Here is an 18,816-nt window from a genome sequence, read left to right on the forward strand (position 1 = left end):
CCACTGTTTAATGCTTGAGCTTTTGTTGAGCATCTGCTCTCAGCAGGGTGTTGTGTGTTCACATCTGGTTGAGGTCTCAGGTGCAGGAAGTAGCACATACAACCAGCATATGTGAGCATGGGTTTTGGCTGTTCTCTCCTATATTTTGTTTGTTTTGTTTTTTGACCCCCAATGGATATTAGTGCTTAAGCATGGCCAATGGGAAAGAAAGCCAGAAGCTTCTCTCAGTATCCAGCCTAGTGTTCAGCTACTGATGATAGTGGGGTGGGGAGAAGTGAGCAGCTTTCCTCTACTCTGGGACATCATCTTGCAGGGACCAGGAATCTGGGGAAAAAACTAGTGTGGTCATGTTGAGGACTGGTGGACTTTTTGTCAACTGTTTGAAGCAAGTATGAATCTTGGACAGGGTAGATTATACAAAGGACTTTTGCACTATTTTTATGACCCATCATTCCCAGACACTCTTAAGTTTAAGGTAGGTGGCATTACTTTACTATTTATTTAACAAAGTGAGTTTACAGAATCAATGATGGTGCAGAGAATGTATAAAGGTGATTTTTTTTAAGTTCATTGACATCTTCCTGGGCCTCTCTCTCTCAGGGTCGCAAACATTCAGCAGCAGCTGGCCCAGCTTGCTAATGAGTCGTGGCCAGGCATGGCTGAGGCCGACAGGGACCGGCTGCAGCTCATCAAAGAGAAGGAGGCCCTGCTTCAAGAGCTGCAGCTCATCATTCAGCAGCGGAGGTCGGCTGAAGATGTGGCCAGGCTGGAGGAGGAGAAGAGACGCTTGGAAGAAGAGATCCAGCGTGCGCGGGCCACATCTGCACAAGGAGCAACAGAAAGGTGGGCTGGTCTCCAGAAGTTCAGGGGCAGGTGGGACCAGATTCCAGTGAAGAACCAACTGGAAAATCTTAATTAGATAACATATATATGGCTTCAGCATGTTCTTGATTAGTACAGACTGAATATCCCTTATCCAAAATGCTTGAGCACAAAAATGTTTCCCATTTTGAAGTTTTTCAGATTTTGGAATATTTGCATAGACTGTACTGGTTGACCATCCCTCATTTGAAAGTCTAAAATCTGAAGTGCTTCAAAATCTGAAACTATTTGAGCATCAAGTATTTGAAAAGAGTTTGGGAGTTTGGAAAATTTTTGGATTTTCAAATTAGGGATGCTCAACCTATACTGAGAGCAGCTACTGAGGCATTTCCTTGCTAAGTCAAGGGGAGATGGGAACATGTGCTTTCCATGTCATGAGAGGTAACAGCTCTTCCCAAGGCTTCCTGAGCCCCTTAGAAATGGGAGATAATGGAGAAAAGGGAAGACAGGTGATGCAGCACCTACATGGAGCCCTTCCTAGAGTAGGTTCCCCGGTGCTTTCACCTATATTTGTGGGACAGTACCCTGTGCTGGCTTGGGGCACCATCAGGAAGATGGGGAGACAGATGGTGGCACAGCTTTGGAATAAAGTGGCTCTCTTGCTCCAGAGAACTGGCCCCTGTAGCACTGAGGAAATCTACCTACTGCTTTTATCTCTGACTTTGATTTCTGGCCAAGGCAGCCTGCTCTTTCTTTTTTAGTAGGAAGTCAACAGCCTATCATGGGTCCATTTCTAACCATACCTTTCCTAGGTTGGTCTTGAGACTCTTTCAAGCATAGGATACATGAATCCAGAGTCTTTTGTATTCTTCAGTGCCAAGTTGTTTGGCCTTTCATCATATGCCATGTCTTCTGGTTTCCATTTGCCGCCTGCAATCACAGATTGTGTTGAAGGCTTGATCTGCTTTCCACATTTAACAGCTGTCCGCAGTTTATCTGTGGCTATCTGCTGAGTTTTGGAAAGCCCATCCCCCAATTGTTAATATACTAGCTCCCTAAAACTCGGTGTATGACTTTATTCTGTATTGCTATGAGCATGAGCATTCTCTACCTAGAGTTTAAGTCACTTAATTTATTTGATCTTTTCAGATGCACCCACAACTAATATTTTATCACATCTTATGACTGTTCTTTGTATGTGTTGGGCAATCTTTATGTTTGATTCTCATTATTAATCTTTTGGATACATGAGTGTGCATTATGGTATTTAGGACCCATGGCAGCATTGAAGAGAAGGAATGGTGTTTGGGAACAGGCAGAGAGAATTTTGATCTGCCTGAGATGATGGCACCCTATATCATCCCACTCAAACTGAGTTGAGTCTGAATCTTAAAAGGAGCAAGGCAACTGAAGTTTTCTTCTGTGCTTCTGTGTTTCTGCACATTTTTAGTTAAACACTGCCTTCCATTTTACCCTTGGTATTCTCCTGTGTGTGTTCTGGATAGAAGAGCCTGGCGTTCTTGTTCATTCTTGACTAAGGATGGTAGATTTGGTCCCACAGTGCTTCCTGATTCTCAGGAAGCCCACCCATACACCCTTGACTGTGGAAATTCTGCATGTGTGAGTACTGTGGTCCCAGAGTACAAATTCCTGGAATTCCCTAGAGTCAGTGTTACCCTGATGCCTCAAGGGCTGCAACTCCCAAACTGGACCAGCTTTCACCTAGATGGCAGTTTCTTGTGGGACCAGGCTGGGTGTTAAGTTCTGGGACTCAGAACCCTCAACTGGAACTGAATTGACCCAAGGGCATGACCTTGGCTAAAGAGGAACGTACACATGTGCTGAGCTCTTTCCTCCCATGTGCTTTGTCTATTCTATCCACTGCATTGTAAGATGAGGTCAATGCCCCAAGAGAGCTGCTACTGTTCTTTGATATTTTGTGCCGAGTGGATGCAGACACCTTTCTCAGTGTTGCCTCCCTTTATTGAGCTGTGCTTGAAGACTGGAAGTGTGGGACCCATGCTGGGAGACTTCCTCTAGCACAGACTGAGAGGCAGTAGAAGGAGACCCAGTATGGTTCTGGGCACAAGGAACCAAGGTTTGTGTCTTAAGGCTGAGTTGTGGTAGCTGTATGACTGGGGCCTGGCCTTTGCCTTGTATCAGCTACAGTGTCATCAGTATAGAGAGTTCCAAGTTATAGCTTGAAAGCCCAGTGAGGGGCATAATTTAAACTTCCCCCCTTTTTTTAAAACATTTATTTATTTATTTATTTATAGTTCTCGGCAGACACAACATCTTTCTTGGTATGTAGTGCTGAGGATCGAACCCGGGCCGCACGCATGCCAGACGAGCGTGCTACCGCTTGAGCAACATCCCCAGCCCCTAAACTTCCCCTTTTTGACTCTTCACTCTCTACATCTTCTGAAAAAGAAATTAAAGATGGTTTTTTGAAGTTATTTCCTTTGCTAAGCCTTAGGTAGGAATTTAAGTGTAACATTAAATATGGAAAATCTTTCATGAGTAAAGGAATTTTCTCTTTCTTGCCATACATAACAACAGAATTAAATGATAGGAAGTAGGGGCAGTGCAGAGTCTCAGTAAAGTGCCTTGACTTAGGTTCAAGCTGACTTGACCAACCCTTGAACTTGCATAGCACAGACAAATTACTTTCACTCCTTGAGTATCAGTTTCCTCATCTATAAAATGGGAATAGGATCAAGTGAGCAGTCATTGAGATACAACATATAATATGACATATAATATGTTCTTTCTGTACTTGGCCTTGCTTCTCTTGATATGACCAGCATTATTATAAGTGCTCAAGAACATTGTGCTTTCTTATGTGCTCATATATCTCTTTTGGCATAACATGAAAAATATACCCAGTAGAATGTCAGCATTACTTTTTAAAAGTTATTTTTGTTTGTAAGAGTAATAAATTGAAATGTTCTTCTTAAAAATTAAAAATTTTAGACAAACAAAATTCTTTTTTAAACATTACAACTGGAAGAGTTTATTATAGCTGTTTTCAAACTTTTGGGTTCCAGGACCTCCTTCTACTGTTAAAATTACTAAGGATCCCAATGAACTTTTGTTAAAAGAATTATTCTAAATCAGTCGATATTTACTGCTTTAGAAATTAGAATTGTGAAAATTTTAAATATAATAACAATTTTTATGCATAAATAGCATTTTGAGAATTTTTCAAAACAGTATTTATTTATTCTATATTTCTGTAAACCTCTTTAGCATCTGGCTTTCCAGAAGGCAGCTGCTCAGGCATTTGATCTGTTATCATAAATCACTTGTGGTGAGCATATGAAGATCTGACTGCACATGGATATATAGTTAGGAAAGAGGGGAACTCTTAGAATCCCTGATGGATTCTTAGGGATACCCTGGGGTCTGTGGACTACACTTTAAAACCATTGGCTTGAATTTATGCTATTCAGCTTTAAAATTGGTTTATAGTGGCTCTAGTTATTAAGGTATTTGATCGAGTAGGAAATGTTGTAGCCCATGTCAATCAATGGAGCTTGACATTGTTTTTGCCTAGAAAGGGGCCTAGAATGAGGAAATTGAATTTGTTCTAAGGAATTCTAGTAGATTAACACATGATCTGCCTTTGGGCCAGTTCTACTCTAGTCTCCCTTCCGTCTGTTCTTCTACCCACCCATCCTCCTATCCATCCACTTACCCCATCCACTCTTCATATGACCATCCATGCTCTGACCTGCCTATCCACCTATCCACCCTCCCACTCATCTACTTACCCATCTATCTACCCATCTATGCTCCCACTCATTTTCCTGTTCATCTGCTGCCCTGTCCACATACAGATCAAGTGTCTACAATGTACCAGGCACTTCTCAGAGTGTCAGGGATGTATTTTTCCAACAAAACCCAAACAGATTTTATTGTCTTGGCATTTAAGACCTAGATGCTTTTAGAACTGATAGTCATTCCAATGTAACTCACTTGTGGGGAATTTTATAGTTGAATTTCTTGTTATAAAAATATACTTCCTATTTTTCAAATCCTCCAATAGACTATTTTCTTACCTGCAGGATTCTACTTCAAGAAAAAAGAAATTGTCTACTTATGCAGCTGGAAGAAGCTACCCGCTTAACATCTTATCTCCAGTCCCAGTTAAAAAGGTAGGTTCCTTTAGAAGAGAAAACTATACTTAATTATCGTGTTTCAGTGACATGTACATGAACTTTATTAATTCCCGTAAGCTTGTATTTTTCTCCTACTGAAGCTTGGAACCTAAAGTGGTGTAAAAGAGAACAGAGATGTAGATAGATGTGTTATATTTTTAAGATAATCTGCTAACATATGACTCGAGGGAAATGAGTAAAAATTTGGTTTCATAATAAATAACAAGTCTGATGTCAAGTTTATTGAAGCCTTTTGTAATCTAACAGCCTTAGAAGTGTTCATATATGCACATAGACATTTTTATTTTGGGAGTTTTTAAAAACGGTATAATTTTTTTTTTTTTTTGGTACTAGGAATTGAACCCAGAGGCACTTTACCACTAGGCTACATCCCCAGCCCTTTTTATTTTGAGACAGGGTATTGATAGGTTGCTTAGGGTCTTGCTATGTTCTCAGGCTGGCTTCAAAATTGCAGTCCTCTTGCCTCACCCTCTGGAGTTGCTGGGATTACAGGCATGCCCTGCTGTACCTGATGGATATGAATATTTTAAATATTCATATTTAAATATTTGGATGCTCAAAATAACCACCTTTTCAAGCACATACTGTATTGTGAGGCATAATGTCTTAACATTAACTTTATTTGAATTACTTTCTTAGTTATTCCTCCTAACAGTGTCATGAGATAGGACCTGTGACTGCCTCAACCCCAGCCAGCAAGTGGGAGGCTCAAAGAGGTTCAGTAACTTAGCGTGCAGCCAGCTAGTGACTGTGGGCGAGGACTCCAACTCAGGCACGAGTCTTTGTTGTTGCTCACTGCCCTCTAGTGTCATTCAAAAGAACAAAGAGGTATCAATGAAAGTCTGCTCAAATACTCCCAGGGGTTAGGGCTAGGCTGGGATTAGCTGTTCCCAGGTGCAGCAGCCTAGTTGTGCTGCTTGGCGGTGGGAACAGTGATGTGCGTCTCTAAGATAGTTTCTCTCTCCTTTCAGCCTGTCTGCCAGCACCCTGACAGTGTCCTCTGGGAGCAGCCGCGGGTCCCTGGCCTCCAGCCGGGGATCACTGGCCTCCAGCCGCGGTTCGCTGAGCTCAGTCAGTTTCACCGACATCTACGGCCTCCCTCAGTACGAGAAGGCCGATGCTGAGTGTGGCCAGCTTCTACGCTTCGATCTGATTCCTTTTGACTCCCTGGGACGTGATGTCCCCTTCTCAGACCCTCCAGGCCACCCGGGCTTCCACAAGCAGAGGCGGTCCCTGGACACGCCCCAGTCGCTGGCATCACTGTCCTCCCGCTCTTCCCTGTCCTCTCTGTCGCCCCCCAGCTCGCCCCTGGACACACCTTTTCTCCCGGCCTCGCGGGACTCTCCTCTGGCGCAGTTAGCGGATGGTTTTGAAGTGCCAGGCCTGGGTGCCCTAGACAGACTGCGAGCACAGGCCTCTGCTTTGGGAGATGAAGATTTGCAGGGCACTGCATTACTTCAACCACACGGATTCTCTGGGGATGGGGAAGGACCTCGTGAGCGTGGACCCCAACTGGCTGGGGCTCCCACCAATACAAGTAAGTGGTGATGCTTCTCCTGAGAAGCAAGATTAGAAACTCAGGGATGATATTGCAGTGGCTGGTGGCTTTTAAGGCCCTGGTGAGCTATAAGTTTACAAACATTGATAGGGTTAGAAGGGTACAGACCTGCTGTAGGGAAAGATAATTAACATTGACAAAGTAGTCTTTGCCAGGTATTTGGCTTTTTTTTAAGAATATATTTAATTGTTGAAAGTAAGGGTCAGAACCACACAGTCTCACACATTTGGAAGTGAATACAGAGGTACCAAGGCCTCAATGAGTTCTGCAGCACATGTGCCAAGGTAGAAAATACGGTGTGTGAGCCCACCTCAACCAGTGTGTGAACTAGTGTCTTGTAGTCTAGTGGGAAGCCTACTTCCTTTGTCACTTTGACTTCATCTCTTTATCCTAGTTCTCATAGTATTCAAGGATGAAATTCTTTCAATTGTGGAAATGAAAATAATTGCATAATTTCAAAGACATGTTAATAAGCATTCAGTCTTTTCTACCAATTCTATTTTCTGGGGATCTAGCTAGGTAAAGCTTCAACTGCCCAGTTGTGTTAGTTTGACTCCTCTTTGGTGCCAGGGTGCTACTGAGGACACTATTGATCCCATGTGCTTTTTAAAGCCAAGCCCCAGCATCTTTAATTTCCTTAGGTTTTAAGCAGGATTAAGAATAATGTCTCCCATTCCTGAAGTTCAGCCCATTTAATTAACTTTCACTTACACAGCAGAAATGTTTTAGACATACCACTTAGGCAAACACTAGACAATTTGTATAACATAGTGGGTCTCAACCAGGGGTATTTGTGCCCCCCTCCCCCGCTGAGGACATTTGGTAATGTCCCTGTAGGAGAAATTTCTTCCTTTTCACAACTGAGGTGAAGGATCCTACTGCCATCTAGTGGATAGAGGCTGGGATGCTGCAGCACGTGTGTCAAGGTAAAAATCTTACTGTACACAAGTGCTTCCCCCACAAAGAATGATCCAGCTCAAAATATCAGTAATGCAGAGGATGAGAAACCCTAGAAATGTACTATTGAGTGTTTATGCAACAAGGGGGAGAAATAAAACTAGAATACGAAATTAATGAAGTGTAGTGGAAACAGCTTCAGATTTGCAAACTGGAGACCAGGATTCTGTTCATTTTGTTTCTTACCCTGTTGACTGCTAGCTGTGTGACCATGAGCTGTCTGTCTCTCCTTCCTTGCCCTTGAAGGAGGTGATCTTTATGCTCTCTTCCATTTGCTACCATTCTGTTACTTATGAGATTGATTGATTGATAGATGGAACGGTTGATTGATCTTTAGATCTAGCTATAAAATAGTAGCCTACTGGCATTTATATATTTAACCAGAATTCAAGCTGCTCCATGACTTTTTTGGCATTTCAGTTATTTTGGTGTCTTCCCCTCTGGGTTTGAACACACACTTTTTAAAATCCCCACATATATTGTTTTTGTAATTCACATATACAAGTAACCTTCATCCCCTTTGTTCTTCTTTACAGTCCTACCAATTTCTCTTTAAAATTTGAGATTCAAGACTATCAGTCTGTTTATACAGAAAATTCACACAAGATCTAAGGGTCCCTTTGGGTCATGGAAAAGATAGGATGTGGGTGGGAGGAGAGGCGGCAGGGGGAAGGGGGAGCAGACTTAATTTCTTATCCTGGTTTCTTAGCTTTCCTTCCCACTCTGTGGCATACTTTGTAATGGTGCCTTTTAGACTGGGAAGTGTTTGCTTTTCTACATTTATATACTGCCACCTGGTGATGGATTTGTGCATAACACTGTCAGTTGACGTGTCCTTAGAAAACTGAAATAATTGACTGAGTTAGTTAATGGGTCCTGCTGCATGCTCCTAGATGTCTAGGTTGGGTAATTAGTTTCAGGTATGTACCTAGGGGGCCTCCTTGCCTCCCTTGATGCTTTTGGAACTCCTGAGCACATGGTTGTCATAGTTTCATAATTATGGAGCTTGGTGTTTTATCAGATTCCCCCCATTCCCTTGTTTATCAATTCCAACAGTCATGCAATTCTCTCCACCCTTTTAGTCTTGATGGAAATAGTGGAGTCTGTTTGGCCCCAAGAAAGGTTTCAGTAAGATAAAATTTTTAGTAAGATAAAAATCAAAATTGCCCAAATCCATACAGCAATGATTTCTTGTTGTGTTTTAAATCAGTCAGAGAACAGAAGGCAAGACAGAGGAGTGGGGCAATAGACTGTAATCTTGAACATTTTTTACATTTTTTCCTACAGTCCTATCTTCCCTGGATTTTGAAAGCCAAATGTGTCATGATTTTGAAATACTTCCCTATTTCATCCACCTATTATATTTGCTAATAAAAAGGCATAAAAATATTGACTTTGCTAATCTATTTATTGATGTTTTTATTATATTCATACTCTGTTTAGAATTATTGACTTAAATTATGCCTTTTTTCACTTTATGCTCTTTTATCTCTTTTCTCATGCGGCTCCACAGAAACGTTCACTGTAAGTGATATTGGATTCTCCTCGTTCCCCTTTGTTGCTCAGGATGTGGACACATCTTTGTGCAGTGAATCCATGTTTAGGATGACTGGGATGTAGTTTATCAATTGTCATCATTTTAATATTAATTTCCATGATGGCTACTAAAGTCATGTAAGAACTTTTCTAAAGCTTTCACTGTATATTCCACATGTGTATTTTCTCCAGAATATAACAGCATTCATTATTTCAATATGACAGCTGGCAGCTTTGCCCACAATGTATTTCCTTCCTTTTATCAAGCAGCGTTCATTTCCTTGGGTCTTAGTGTTTGTCTGTCTGTATGACTGACCGTCTTTAATGATGAAAAGGACAGAGACATTTTAAATGAATGTGTAAAAGACTTTTTATTCTTTACTTCACTGGCATTGCTCCCCATGGTCAACCTCATTGCCCTGAAGCCCAAGAGTGCAGGTCTTGGATGTGAAGGATAGAGTGTTTCTGTGCTTTTTCTCATCCAGGGCAACTCCTGCTTGTGGTTGCTGTGTGAATTCATTGACTTAGCCTGAGCTCTATGAGAATTAGTTCCTTAATGGCTCTTCTCTTTTCCTGTACTCCTGTCATAATGATAAGACAGAATTATGGTCAGGATTGCACTCATAGGTTAGGATTACCTGGAAGTGCATAGGATTATTGCTGGGGCTGTTTTCTTTTATTATTATTTTTTTAGTTGTCAATAGAATTTATTTATGTGAGGTGCTGAGAATTGAACCCAGTGCCTCACACATGCTAGGTAAGCGCTCTACCACTGAGCCACAACCCCCGCCCATACTGGGGCTATTTTCTTAAAGGGATTTAAAGCTACATCTAGGAACTATTCACAGTGTCAGGACTGGGAATAGAAATAATGATCAGTTTCACTTATTAGAGATTGATACAATGCATTGGAAGGTTCCTTTTGCAGTTCAGGACTGGGGATTGTGGTCCTTTCACATGGTAGAGACGAAGAAAAGAGCTGGACTTGAGAACCCTGGCATACAATTTGAAAGTCGGTACCTCTGGCCACTCCAGAATGGAGCCAGCTTTTGTCCCTGGCTGACTGAGGCAGGAGCAAATAACTAAACCCCACTCCACTGTGTGGCATCGCAGATCTTTGGAAGGCTAACTTTTGTGTCCAGTTGACAGCAAGAGAACAAAGGCGATAGCCTTATATGTTTGTTTTGTGCAATGTTTAATGTGTTTGTATTTAATTGATGTGAATAATAATTTGGTTGAAAGAGAGATGGTCATCTTTGGACTCACTATTTCCCTCAATTTACAAATGCACAGATGTCAAGATTTTTCATTTGTAGAGCTTAGAGAGACAAAGAAAAGTATATAGAGAAAAGAGGAACCTTCTTTATTAACAAGGAACATTATGATGCTGTAGCTTCATATTTTATTCTATATTCTAACCAAGTGTGTCCCTCTATACAACATTAAGACTCCTGGAGGGGCTGGAGATGTGGCTCAAGTGGTAGCGCGCTCGCCTGGCGTGCATGCGGCCTGGGTTCGATCCTCAGCACCACATATAAATAAAGATGTTGTGTCCGATGAAAATTAAAAAAAAAAAAGACTCCTGGGCACATAATCACATTAACATGGAAAAATTATACGCATATTCTATAGGTTTTGTTTAAAGGAGCTTATTGCTGTGAGGGAAGGGGTAGAAACAGTTAATGAAATGTTAGGAAGAAAAATCTCAATGATTATATTTAGCTCTTGATTGAAATGAATATGAAACACAAAAATAAACTGCCAGGGAATAGTAGTGTTTTAACCCAGGAAAGAAATTCTGGAAGCCTGTCTGACTCCAGGGCAACTGAGGAGGGTACTATAGTTACAGAGTTGGATGGGCATGAGCCTCAGCATACTCCTGGCAGGCTACAGGTTTTTGAGGAGGTGCTTTTAAAGGATTGGTCTGGGTTCTACTATGTCCTCTTGAAGGTTTGAAGGTCACTAAATTTTGTTAGGGTTTGTTTGGATAGTTAACATTGTGTCCAGTTGTAAAAGTAGTTTTTTTTTTTTTTTTTTTGTGTGTGTGTGTGTGTGTATTATATAAAATACCAAACAGCAGAAGAAGGAATGAGAAAATGAGAAATGCCACCCTTGGAGAGCACAGTGCTGTTCTTTTCTTTTGGTTCTGAGGTCTAAACATGCAGATTGAAGGGTCTTCCCCACATCATCTTAAGTTCACTGTGTTCATTAAGGGGTGAAAAGAGATTTATGAATCCAAGTATCTTTGTAGACAATTTAAAAACTTTCAAAGAAGTAGCCAGAATTCTGTTTCTTTAGTTTTTCAATCTTACAAATAATTGTGTGTAGTGTATTTCTACGCATGTGCATATTATGGTGTGTCTGAGGAACACTTAGTAACTTAGCAATTCTCTACAGAGGCCCTGGCCTCCTGTGATGTCATCTCCTGACCCAGGTGTGTCTCTTGTTTGCAGCAGTGACTCTGCGGGAAGACAGTGCCAAGAGATTGGAGAGGAGAGCGCGCCGTGTTTCCGCATGCCTGTCGGATTACTCACTAGCCAGTGATAGCGGGGTATTTGAACCTCTAACCAAAAGGTTAGGAGCTTATCTTATTTCCTTTTTCCCAAACTGACTTACCAGAATTACTGTTACACATGAAAAGGATCCATACTGAAGCTGTCATATATTGAAACTGTTATGTAGAAGTTGAATATTTTTCTAACTTTTTTTCAACTTCAGGAGGTTGGGCCTTAGAAACCTGCAAAAATAACTCCTCTGGCTTCTGTGGCATTTGGAGGTTGGCTCTCATTCTGGTGTTCTAGGATGACTTCTTTCTCCCTGGTCCCAGTGAACTTAAGGTTTAAACCCAATAGAGCTGAAAAAGGAGAATCAATACACACATAAGAGAGACCTGCTTTTCTGGAAAGGATATTCCCTAGAAGTGAATTTCCTTCTTTCTTATTTCCTTAGCTATAAGAATCCCCTTGCAATGAAAAAAAAATGACTTTTTAGACTAATGTGATTTATTTATTTTTTAAAAATATTTTTTAGTTGTAGTTGGACACAGTACCTTTATTTTATTTATTTACTTTTATGTGGTGCTGAGGATCAAACCCAGCGCCTCACATGTGCTAGGCGAGTGCTCTACTGCTGAGCCACAACCCCAGCCCCTAATGTGATTTATTATGATTGACTATTTTTCTTTGTATATTCATAAATTTCAAGTATAAGACATTTCAGTTATCTCAAACTTTTAAATTTTTGAATGCTGCCTTGAATATTATATGGAGTTTTGAAAGGTACATAAAGTTATTTTCCAAAACAAAACAAACACAACATAAATAAGTAACAGCAGTTGGTAGGCAGGTACCCATGAGAGACCCCATGGATCCTCAGGATCCATGCCCTTTCATACACTTAATGAGCCTCTTTATTTATGTCACAACTTGATAAAGCTCTTCTCAGTAAGAGGCACCCTCAGCATGAGAGAGTTTCTATACAACCTGTAGTTATCAGTTCCCTTTGTAATAAAGCTGGGCGAATTTCCCCTTGTGTTCAGGAATGATGATGCTGAAGAGTCTGCTTTTGGAGACACATGTGGTAGTGACGACCCACAGATCCACGTGGGATTTCTGTGAGTACAGAAGCTGCCTTCCCTGTTACTCTTAAAATGCCTTGTAGATTGGGGCCCACCATGGTGCTGCTTCCCAATCCTTGATACACACAGTCCTACTTCAGCCAGTCATAGGTGAGGTGACAGAGGTGGCAGGAAGGAGTGTGTTTTTAGTCAGCTTTTTCACTGCTGTGACTAAAGGACCTGAGCAGCACAATTATAGAGGAAAAAAAGTTTATTTCAGGACTTGCAGTTTCAGAGGTCTTAGTCCTAGAAGGTTGGCTCCATTCCCCAAGACTGAACATCATGGCAGGAGTGTGTGGCAGAGGAAAGCAGCTTACATCATCAGGAAGCAGAGAGACTCCACTGGCCAGATACAAATGTGTACCCAAAGTTACAACCCACTTCCCACCTCCTTCCTCCACACCCTACCACTTCAGTTACCACAGTTAATTTCTATCAGGGTATTAATTCACTGATTGAGTTAAGACTCTCACAACCCTATCGTTTCTCCTCTGAACCTTCTTGCATTGTCTCACACGTGAGCTTTTGGGGGACACCTCACATCCAAACCATAACAAAGCAACAGGGAAAAGGGGTGCCATTGCTGTCTTTCAGCATAGATATTCACAGCTAAGGACTGTCACCTCATGGAGCTAAGGGGTGTGGGAGCCATAATGGGGTACTGAAAGCCCCTGGTTAAGTCCGCCTCTTGGGGATATTTTTGCACATTACTGCTAGGAGTTGAATATGTTAACTGTGGTGCAGATACAGATAATGGGGTCCTTTCCTCTTCCCAGAGAAGTCACCAGGTGGTTTGCAACACAATACTTTTTAGTTTCCCATTACAGTTTCAATTGAGGCAGTAACTGTACTGTTCACACTAGCAGGGCAAGAAGTTCAGATCCCTGGTGTTTTATTTTGCTTGCTCTTGTTATTTTGTCCAGGTTTCTTGAAGTTGACACTGTTGACATTTGGAAGCAGATCATTCTTTACTCTGGGGGGTTATCTTGTGCACTGTAGGGTGTTCAGTGGTATGCCTGGCCTCCACCCACTGGATGCCATGATATTCACTTTCTCTCCAGTTGTGACAATAAAAAATGTCTCCAAACATTGCAGATGTCCCCTGGGGATAAGGTGGGGCAAAAATCCCCTTCAGTTGATGGCCACTGCTGCAGTCCAGTCAGAGGGACTTTTCCATTGTGGGGAATTTGTGGTCCACAAACTCTGGCTTTGTTTTCTAGGCATGACAGTGCCAGCGAATGTCTTCTTGTGCACGTGCTCCAGCTGAGGAACTTTTCTGGGCTGGTAATGAAGGAAGACTGTAAAATGTAAGCTCCCAGCTTGGAGATTTAGGGGCCATGTACAGCTAGTGATGGCCTCTCAGGGGCCCTCCTCCATACAGCGTGGTGCACCAACCTGGTCTACTTGGCAGCCTGGGGAAGGAATTTACAGTAAATCACTAGGGAATATCTATCTGAACTATAAAGAACTATATGTTTTAAAAAGAGCCTAGTTAATTATTTGAGGCAGATGAAGTTATGTGCAGTGTTGACACCAAGGAAGTACCTATCATATGTGTTAAGAGGCCTCTGACTAGGATTAGGGAGACCTTGGCTGAGGAGAACAGGAAAAGTGAATCGGGACCACTTGGGAATCACCTAGTAACCTTGGCCTTGATAGTGGAATTTCTACCTCTCTGCACTCCATGGCCCTAGGCAGGTACTCAATGGAGTGGTCACTTGCCATTCAAGACCAAGCTTGGAACCCCCCTTCCTTGAGTCTTCTATGTAACTAGTCTTCTAAATTCCTTGGAAGCACCCTGGTGTAAGTGGCTGAGGCTCCACCTGTGATTCAGCTTACCCTAATGATATATGTTGCAGTGGTGGTAAATGTTTGAGAATCCCCCATGTGTCAAGTTCTAGGCTGGGAATGGAAAGGGCAGGGAAAATGTCAGTGCCCCCATGTGTTATAGTCTGACAAGTTGACAGTCAGTGCTGTGAGGAGACAGCCAAGGAGTTCTTGCCAAAACACAATGACCATCAGTACTATGGAAGCCCCTGGGGTATTTAGGACTGACCTCAAAGTTTTCCTTTGGCAAGTGAGCTCCCGGGGCACATCCAGTTCTTTGGGCTTACTCTTAGTTTACAAAGGAACTTTTTCCAAAGGACTCTGAAGTTTCCCCATGGGTACCAAAAGAGGGCCACTCATGAGGGTACACACTTGCATCATGTCAATAAGCACTGCCTGCCAATGCTTTCCTCCTGTCTGCTTCCAGCCACGTCCGCGTCTACTTGCCCCCGCTCGACTCTGGCACCCCCAACACTTACTGCTCGAAGGCTCTGGAATTCCAAGCCCCGCTGGTGTTTAATGAAGTGTTCAGAATCCCTGTGCATTCCAGCATGTTGACGTTGAAGTCACTTCAATTATATGTGTGTTCAGTGAATCCACAGCTGCAGGAAGAACTGCTGGTATGGCGCCGTGGCTCGTGCTGGCTCACTGCTCCATCCTTCCCTCCCTCTTCTCCCTCATTTGTGTTTAAGTCTTCTTTCCTTCCTTCCATTTTTTCTTTAAAAATTTTTTTTCTTAGTTTTTGTCTTTCTGCCTTTCTCTCTTTTCTTTTGTTCATTTCTGTTGCCTTCCTTCCCCCTTCTTCTTCCTTTCTTCTCTCCCTCCTTTCTTCTCTTCCATTCTCTTTCCCTTCCCACTTCTGTGGGTAGCTTAGAAATGATCCTAATGTCAAGTAGTTTTTGTAGCTGAGAGTACAGAAAGGGATGAGCTAACCAATGATCTTGACCAGTGATTTTTACTTTAAATGTATTATCTCAATATGGAAACCCCCCATGCAATAGCTTCCATATTATCCCCATTGTCAGTCAAGAAACAAAGTAGGGTTGACTGATATGACAAATAAAATATAGAATGATCTGTTAAATTTGAATTTCAAATAAATTATGGATGCATTTAGTATATTTTAGTATAAGTATATATTATTAGTATATTAGTAATTAATAATAAGTATATATTATTAGTGTAAGTATATACTCATGCAATATTTGATACTTTCTTGTAGTAAAAAAATATACAGCTTACTTGAAATTCAAATATGCCTGAATTTCCTGTATTTTATCTGACAACCCTAGGACTAGACCTCAAGAGAGGCAACAAATAATCCTGAGAAGCCAGCCGTGCAGTGTCCAGGCCAGGACTTGGAAGCCAGGATGGGTTATTTCCAGTGTTGAAATCTTTCCCCTGGCTCCTGTGTCCTGAGTGGTAGAATTAGGGAGTGTAGAGTTTAACAGGCCTTTCTTATTTCAAAAATTCTGAGGGAATCAGTGGTCCATCAAGTAGCCAAGCTCTGGGTCTGGCCCAGCCCTCCATATTGCTACTTTGCCACTGTTCTAGCACTTTCTGATTGTGCTGAATATGCAAACAGGGGAGTCACTCTTGTTAGGATCCTCTGGGACCACTTTCATTGTACTGTCATGCTTCTACTAAAAAGAAATATTTTATCTTATGATTGAAGGGTGAACTTGATATTTTAAAGGACTTTAGTTGCTAAGGTAAAATTATTCAGTTCTTGTTCTGGCTTTTCTTTTTAACACCTATGCAGGGCATTGCTCAGATTAATTTAGCCGAATGTGACAGTTCAGGCGACATGCAGCTGCGCTGGTACCCTGTGCAGGTCTTCGCCAGCTCGGAGCCACCGAGGTGGAGGGAGAATGGGCGTGCTGGGGAGAGTGTCTCACGGGACCCTGGGCATGCCAGCTTGGGAAAGACGGTATGTGGCCCTGGTTTAAGGAGCTGACCTTTCATGGCTGCTTTTATGACTTTGAGACTGTCTTTGCTTGGGGAAATCATTTCTAAGAAGGTTCTATGTGGATTTAAAGTCAGAATGTGGGGACAATGAAGTAGCATTTCAGAGGAAGGTATAAAAATGGAATATATCCATATCTATAGCCTTTTCACAGTCATGCGTTTTTAATGCTAATGTGTTTATGATCACCAGAGGTTTGTTGGTTATCATTAAATCTGACTGTTTGAAAAGGCCAATGAGTATCTTGCTGTGAACAGTGGGTGGGTTCTCCCATTGCAGAGCCATCAAGGCCCACAGTCCAAGGGTGATTGGATTGCTTATGGTGAACCATGGTGCCTGCTGTCTGCTTTGCTGCTATAATTTTGTGACTAGACTTGTTCTCAGAAATGTCTTTTTCTCCTGCAGGATGCAGTGACAGTGTTGCTGGCTCGAACCACAGCGCAGCTGCAAGCCGTGGAGAGAGAGCTGGCTGAGGAACGGGTGAAGCTGGAGTACACTGAGGAGGAGATCCTGGAGATAGAGAGGAAGGAAGAGCAGGCCGAGGCCATATCTGAGAGGCAAGTGCCTAGCTCCTAAGGGCATTTGTGCAGTCCTCCAGACTCCACCCCAGCCAGGGGATGAGAGTGCTTTACACATCTTCAGGGAGATGAGGCATATTTTCTTAGGGCAAAACCAATGGTTGTTGTTCAGCTGTGGCTCTCTTGGTTGGAGCTGTCTTGGAGTGCAAGATGCTTTTCTCATTTCTGCTGGGTGATTCTCTGGTTCTGTTGCTCAGGAGCTGGGAATCTGATGAGACGTTTGATACTGATCTGAAGAAGACCAGTTCCCTGAGCTCTCTGTCCCAATTCTCTGTGCAGGATTTAAGCCTTCCCCTTCCCCTCTGGAATGTCACTTGAAAGGTGGGATTGTGGACTCCCCTCCACCAGGTCTGAATACAACAAGGTCCCTTTAAAGTCCCTTTGTTGCTGTTTTTGCTTTTCAACCTCCTCGTTGGGATCTAATCTATTTGCCACACAATTCACCCATTTAAAGTGTAAAATTCAGTGGTTTTCAGTATAGTAACAGTGTGCCACTATTACCATAGTCCGTTGTAGGGCATTTTCATCTTGCCCAAAAAGCCCCACCCCTTCTTCCTCTCCTCTAACTCCAGGCAAGCACAAATTTACTCTCCATCTCTATGTACTTGCCTGTTCTGGACATTTTCCATAGATGGAATTTTGCAGTGTCCCTTTACATGTTACTAAAGGCAGAACATTAGTGATGTCCTTGACTCTGTAAAGGCCTGCATGTAATGGACAAATAATTCCTATGAGCAAGCACCTCTAGTGAAGTGGTTTGCTTGACCCTCTCTGGAGGCAATTTTATATTGTATCACTACCACATTTTTCCATGCCATTTTTCATCTTTCCAAAGGTTCCCTGTTTTTCCCATGGCTTCCCTAAATTTAGTTCAAGAGGAATTTATTTTTGGAAGGATAGTGCATAGCAGAGGGGGAGTAAATTATGTTCAGGGATGGTCAGAAAGACAGGAGGGGCTCTGGGGTAGGGGTTTCTGGCATTTCCAGTGGCTGCAGTGGTTGATAAGGAAGACCCATGCTGTTCAAAAGCTTTGAAGTGTTTTCTTCCCTAGAAAGCAGAAATGCCCCTTTATTATATGAGGACAGCAACTGTTTTCAGTCAGTGAATAGAAATGGGTTTCATTGGGTTTCTCTACTACTGTGCTCCAAAAGCAGCAATGAAAGCAATCCCTTCTGATGAATATTTGTGGGATTTTGTCTACCTTTAGGAGTTGGCAAGCTGACTCGGTTGACAGTGGCTGTAGCAACTGTACCCAGACCAGCCCCCCATACCCAGATCCCTGTTGTGTCAGTGTCAACTCCATCCATGGACAAACATTTACTGGCCAGGCAGATCCTTACAGCTCTGAGAAGCTTCAGCCCCCACCTCTTAAGGTAAGTAGAAAATGTCAAGGGACTTTACAGAGCCCCTTGATATTTTAATGTATAATATCAGGTGCTGTCCAGAAAGAGGCTGTGTACCCCTAAATCCATCAGGGGAAGTGTGAGGGGGATGGGCAGAGGAGAGGCACTAAAGGAAACCAGAGATGATGGGCACATGCAGGTGTGGAAGGACATGCTTACCAACAAGCACTAGCCACATGGACATCATGGAATGTGGGGAAGCCATGGTATACAATGCACAGTGCTGTTGAGTTTGGGGGTCATAGCTAAGCTAATACTGTGTTTTCCTGAGAGCTGAAGAAAAAAATCATCTGGTCTAAGATTTGTAAAGGGCTTAATGTGGTGAAGCAGGTACTGCAGAAATATTTGTCGATTTTATATTTCAAGGAAAGG

The 18,816-nt window shown here is 42.4% G+C and overlaps 1 protein-coding gene across 2 annotated transcripts in view; it reads left to right on the forward strand.

Moving 5' to 3' along the window:
- Wwc3 (WWC family member 3) overlaps positions 1–18,816 on the forward strand; it is a 107,946-nt gene that overhangs the window by 79,870 nt on the left and 9,260 nt on the right. Inside the window, exons 9-18 of one of the 2 annotated variants that reach the window (XM_077107212.1) lie at positions 601–843; positions 4,890–4,979; positions 5,975–6,540; positions 11,508–11,628; positions 12,593–12,667; positions 13,891–13,977; positions 14,925–15,117; positions 16,260–16,427; positions 16,869–17,020; positions 18,249–18,414. In XM_077107212.1, coding sequence (XP_076963327.1) covers positions 601–843; positions 4,890–4,979; positions 5,975–6,540; positions 11,508–11,628; positions 12,593–12,667; positions 13,891–13,977; positions 14,925–15,117; positions 16,260–16,427; positions 16,869–17,020; positions 18,249–18,414 — 1,861 coding nt within the window. The remainder of the gene's footprint in view (positions 1–600; positions 844–4,889; positions 4,980–5,974; positions 6,541–11,507; positions 11,629–12,592; positions 12,668–13,890; positions 13,978–14,924; positions 15,118–16,259; positions 16,428–16,868; positions 17,021–18,248; positions 18,415–18,816) is intronic. The other variant, XM_077107213.1, reaches the window with a different exon arrangement.

The sequence above is a fragment of the Callospermophilus lateralis genome, chromosome X, assembly GCF_048772815.1.
Source record: "Callospermophilus lateralis isolate mCalLat2 chromosome X, mCalLat2.hap1, whole genome shotgun sequence".
Classification (NCBI taxonomy): Eukaryota; Metazoa; Chordata; class Mammalia; order Rodentia; family Sciuridae; genus Callospermophilus; species Callospermophilus lateralis.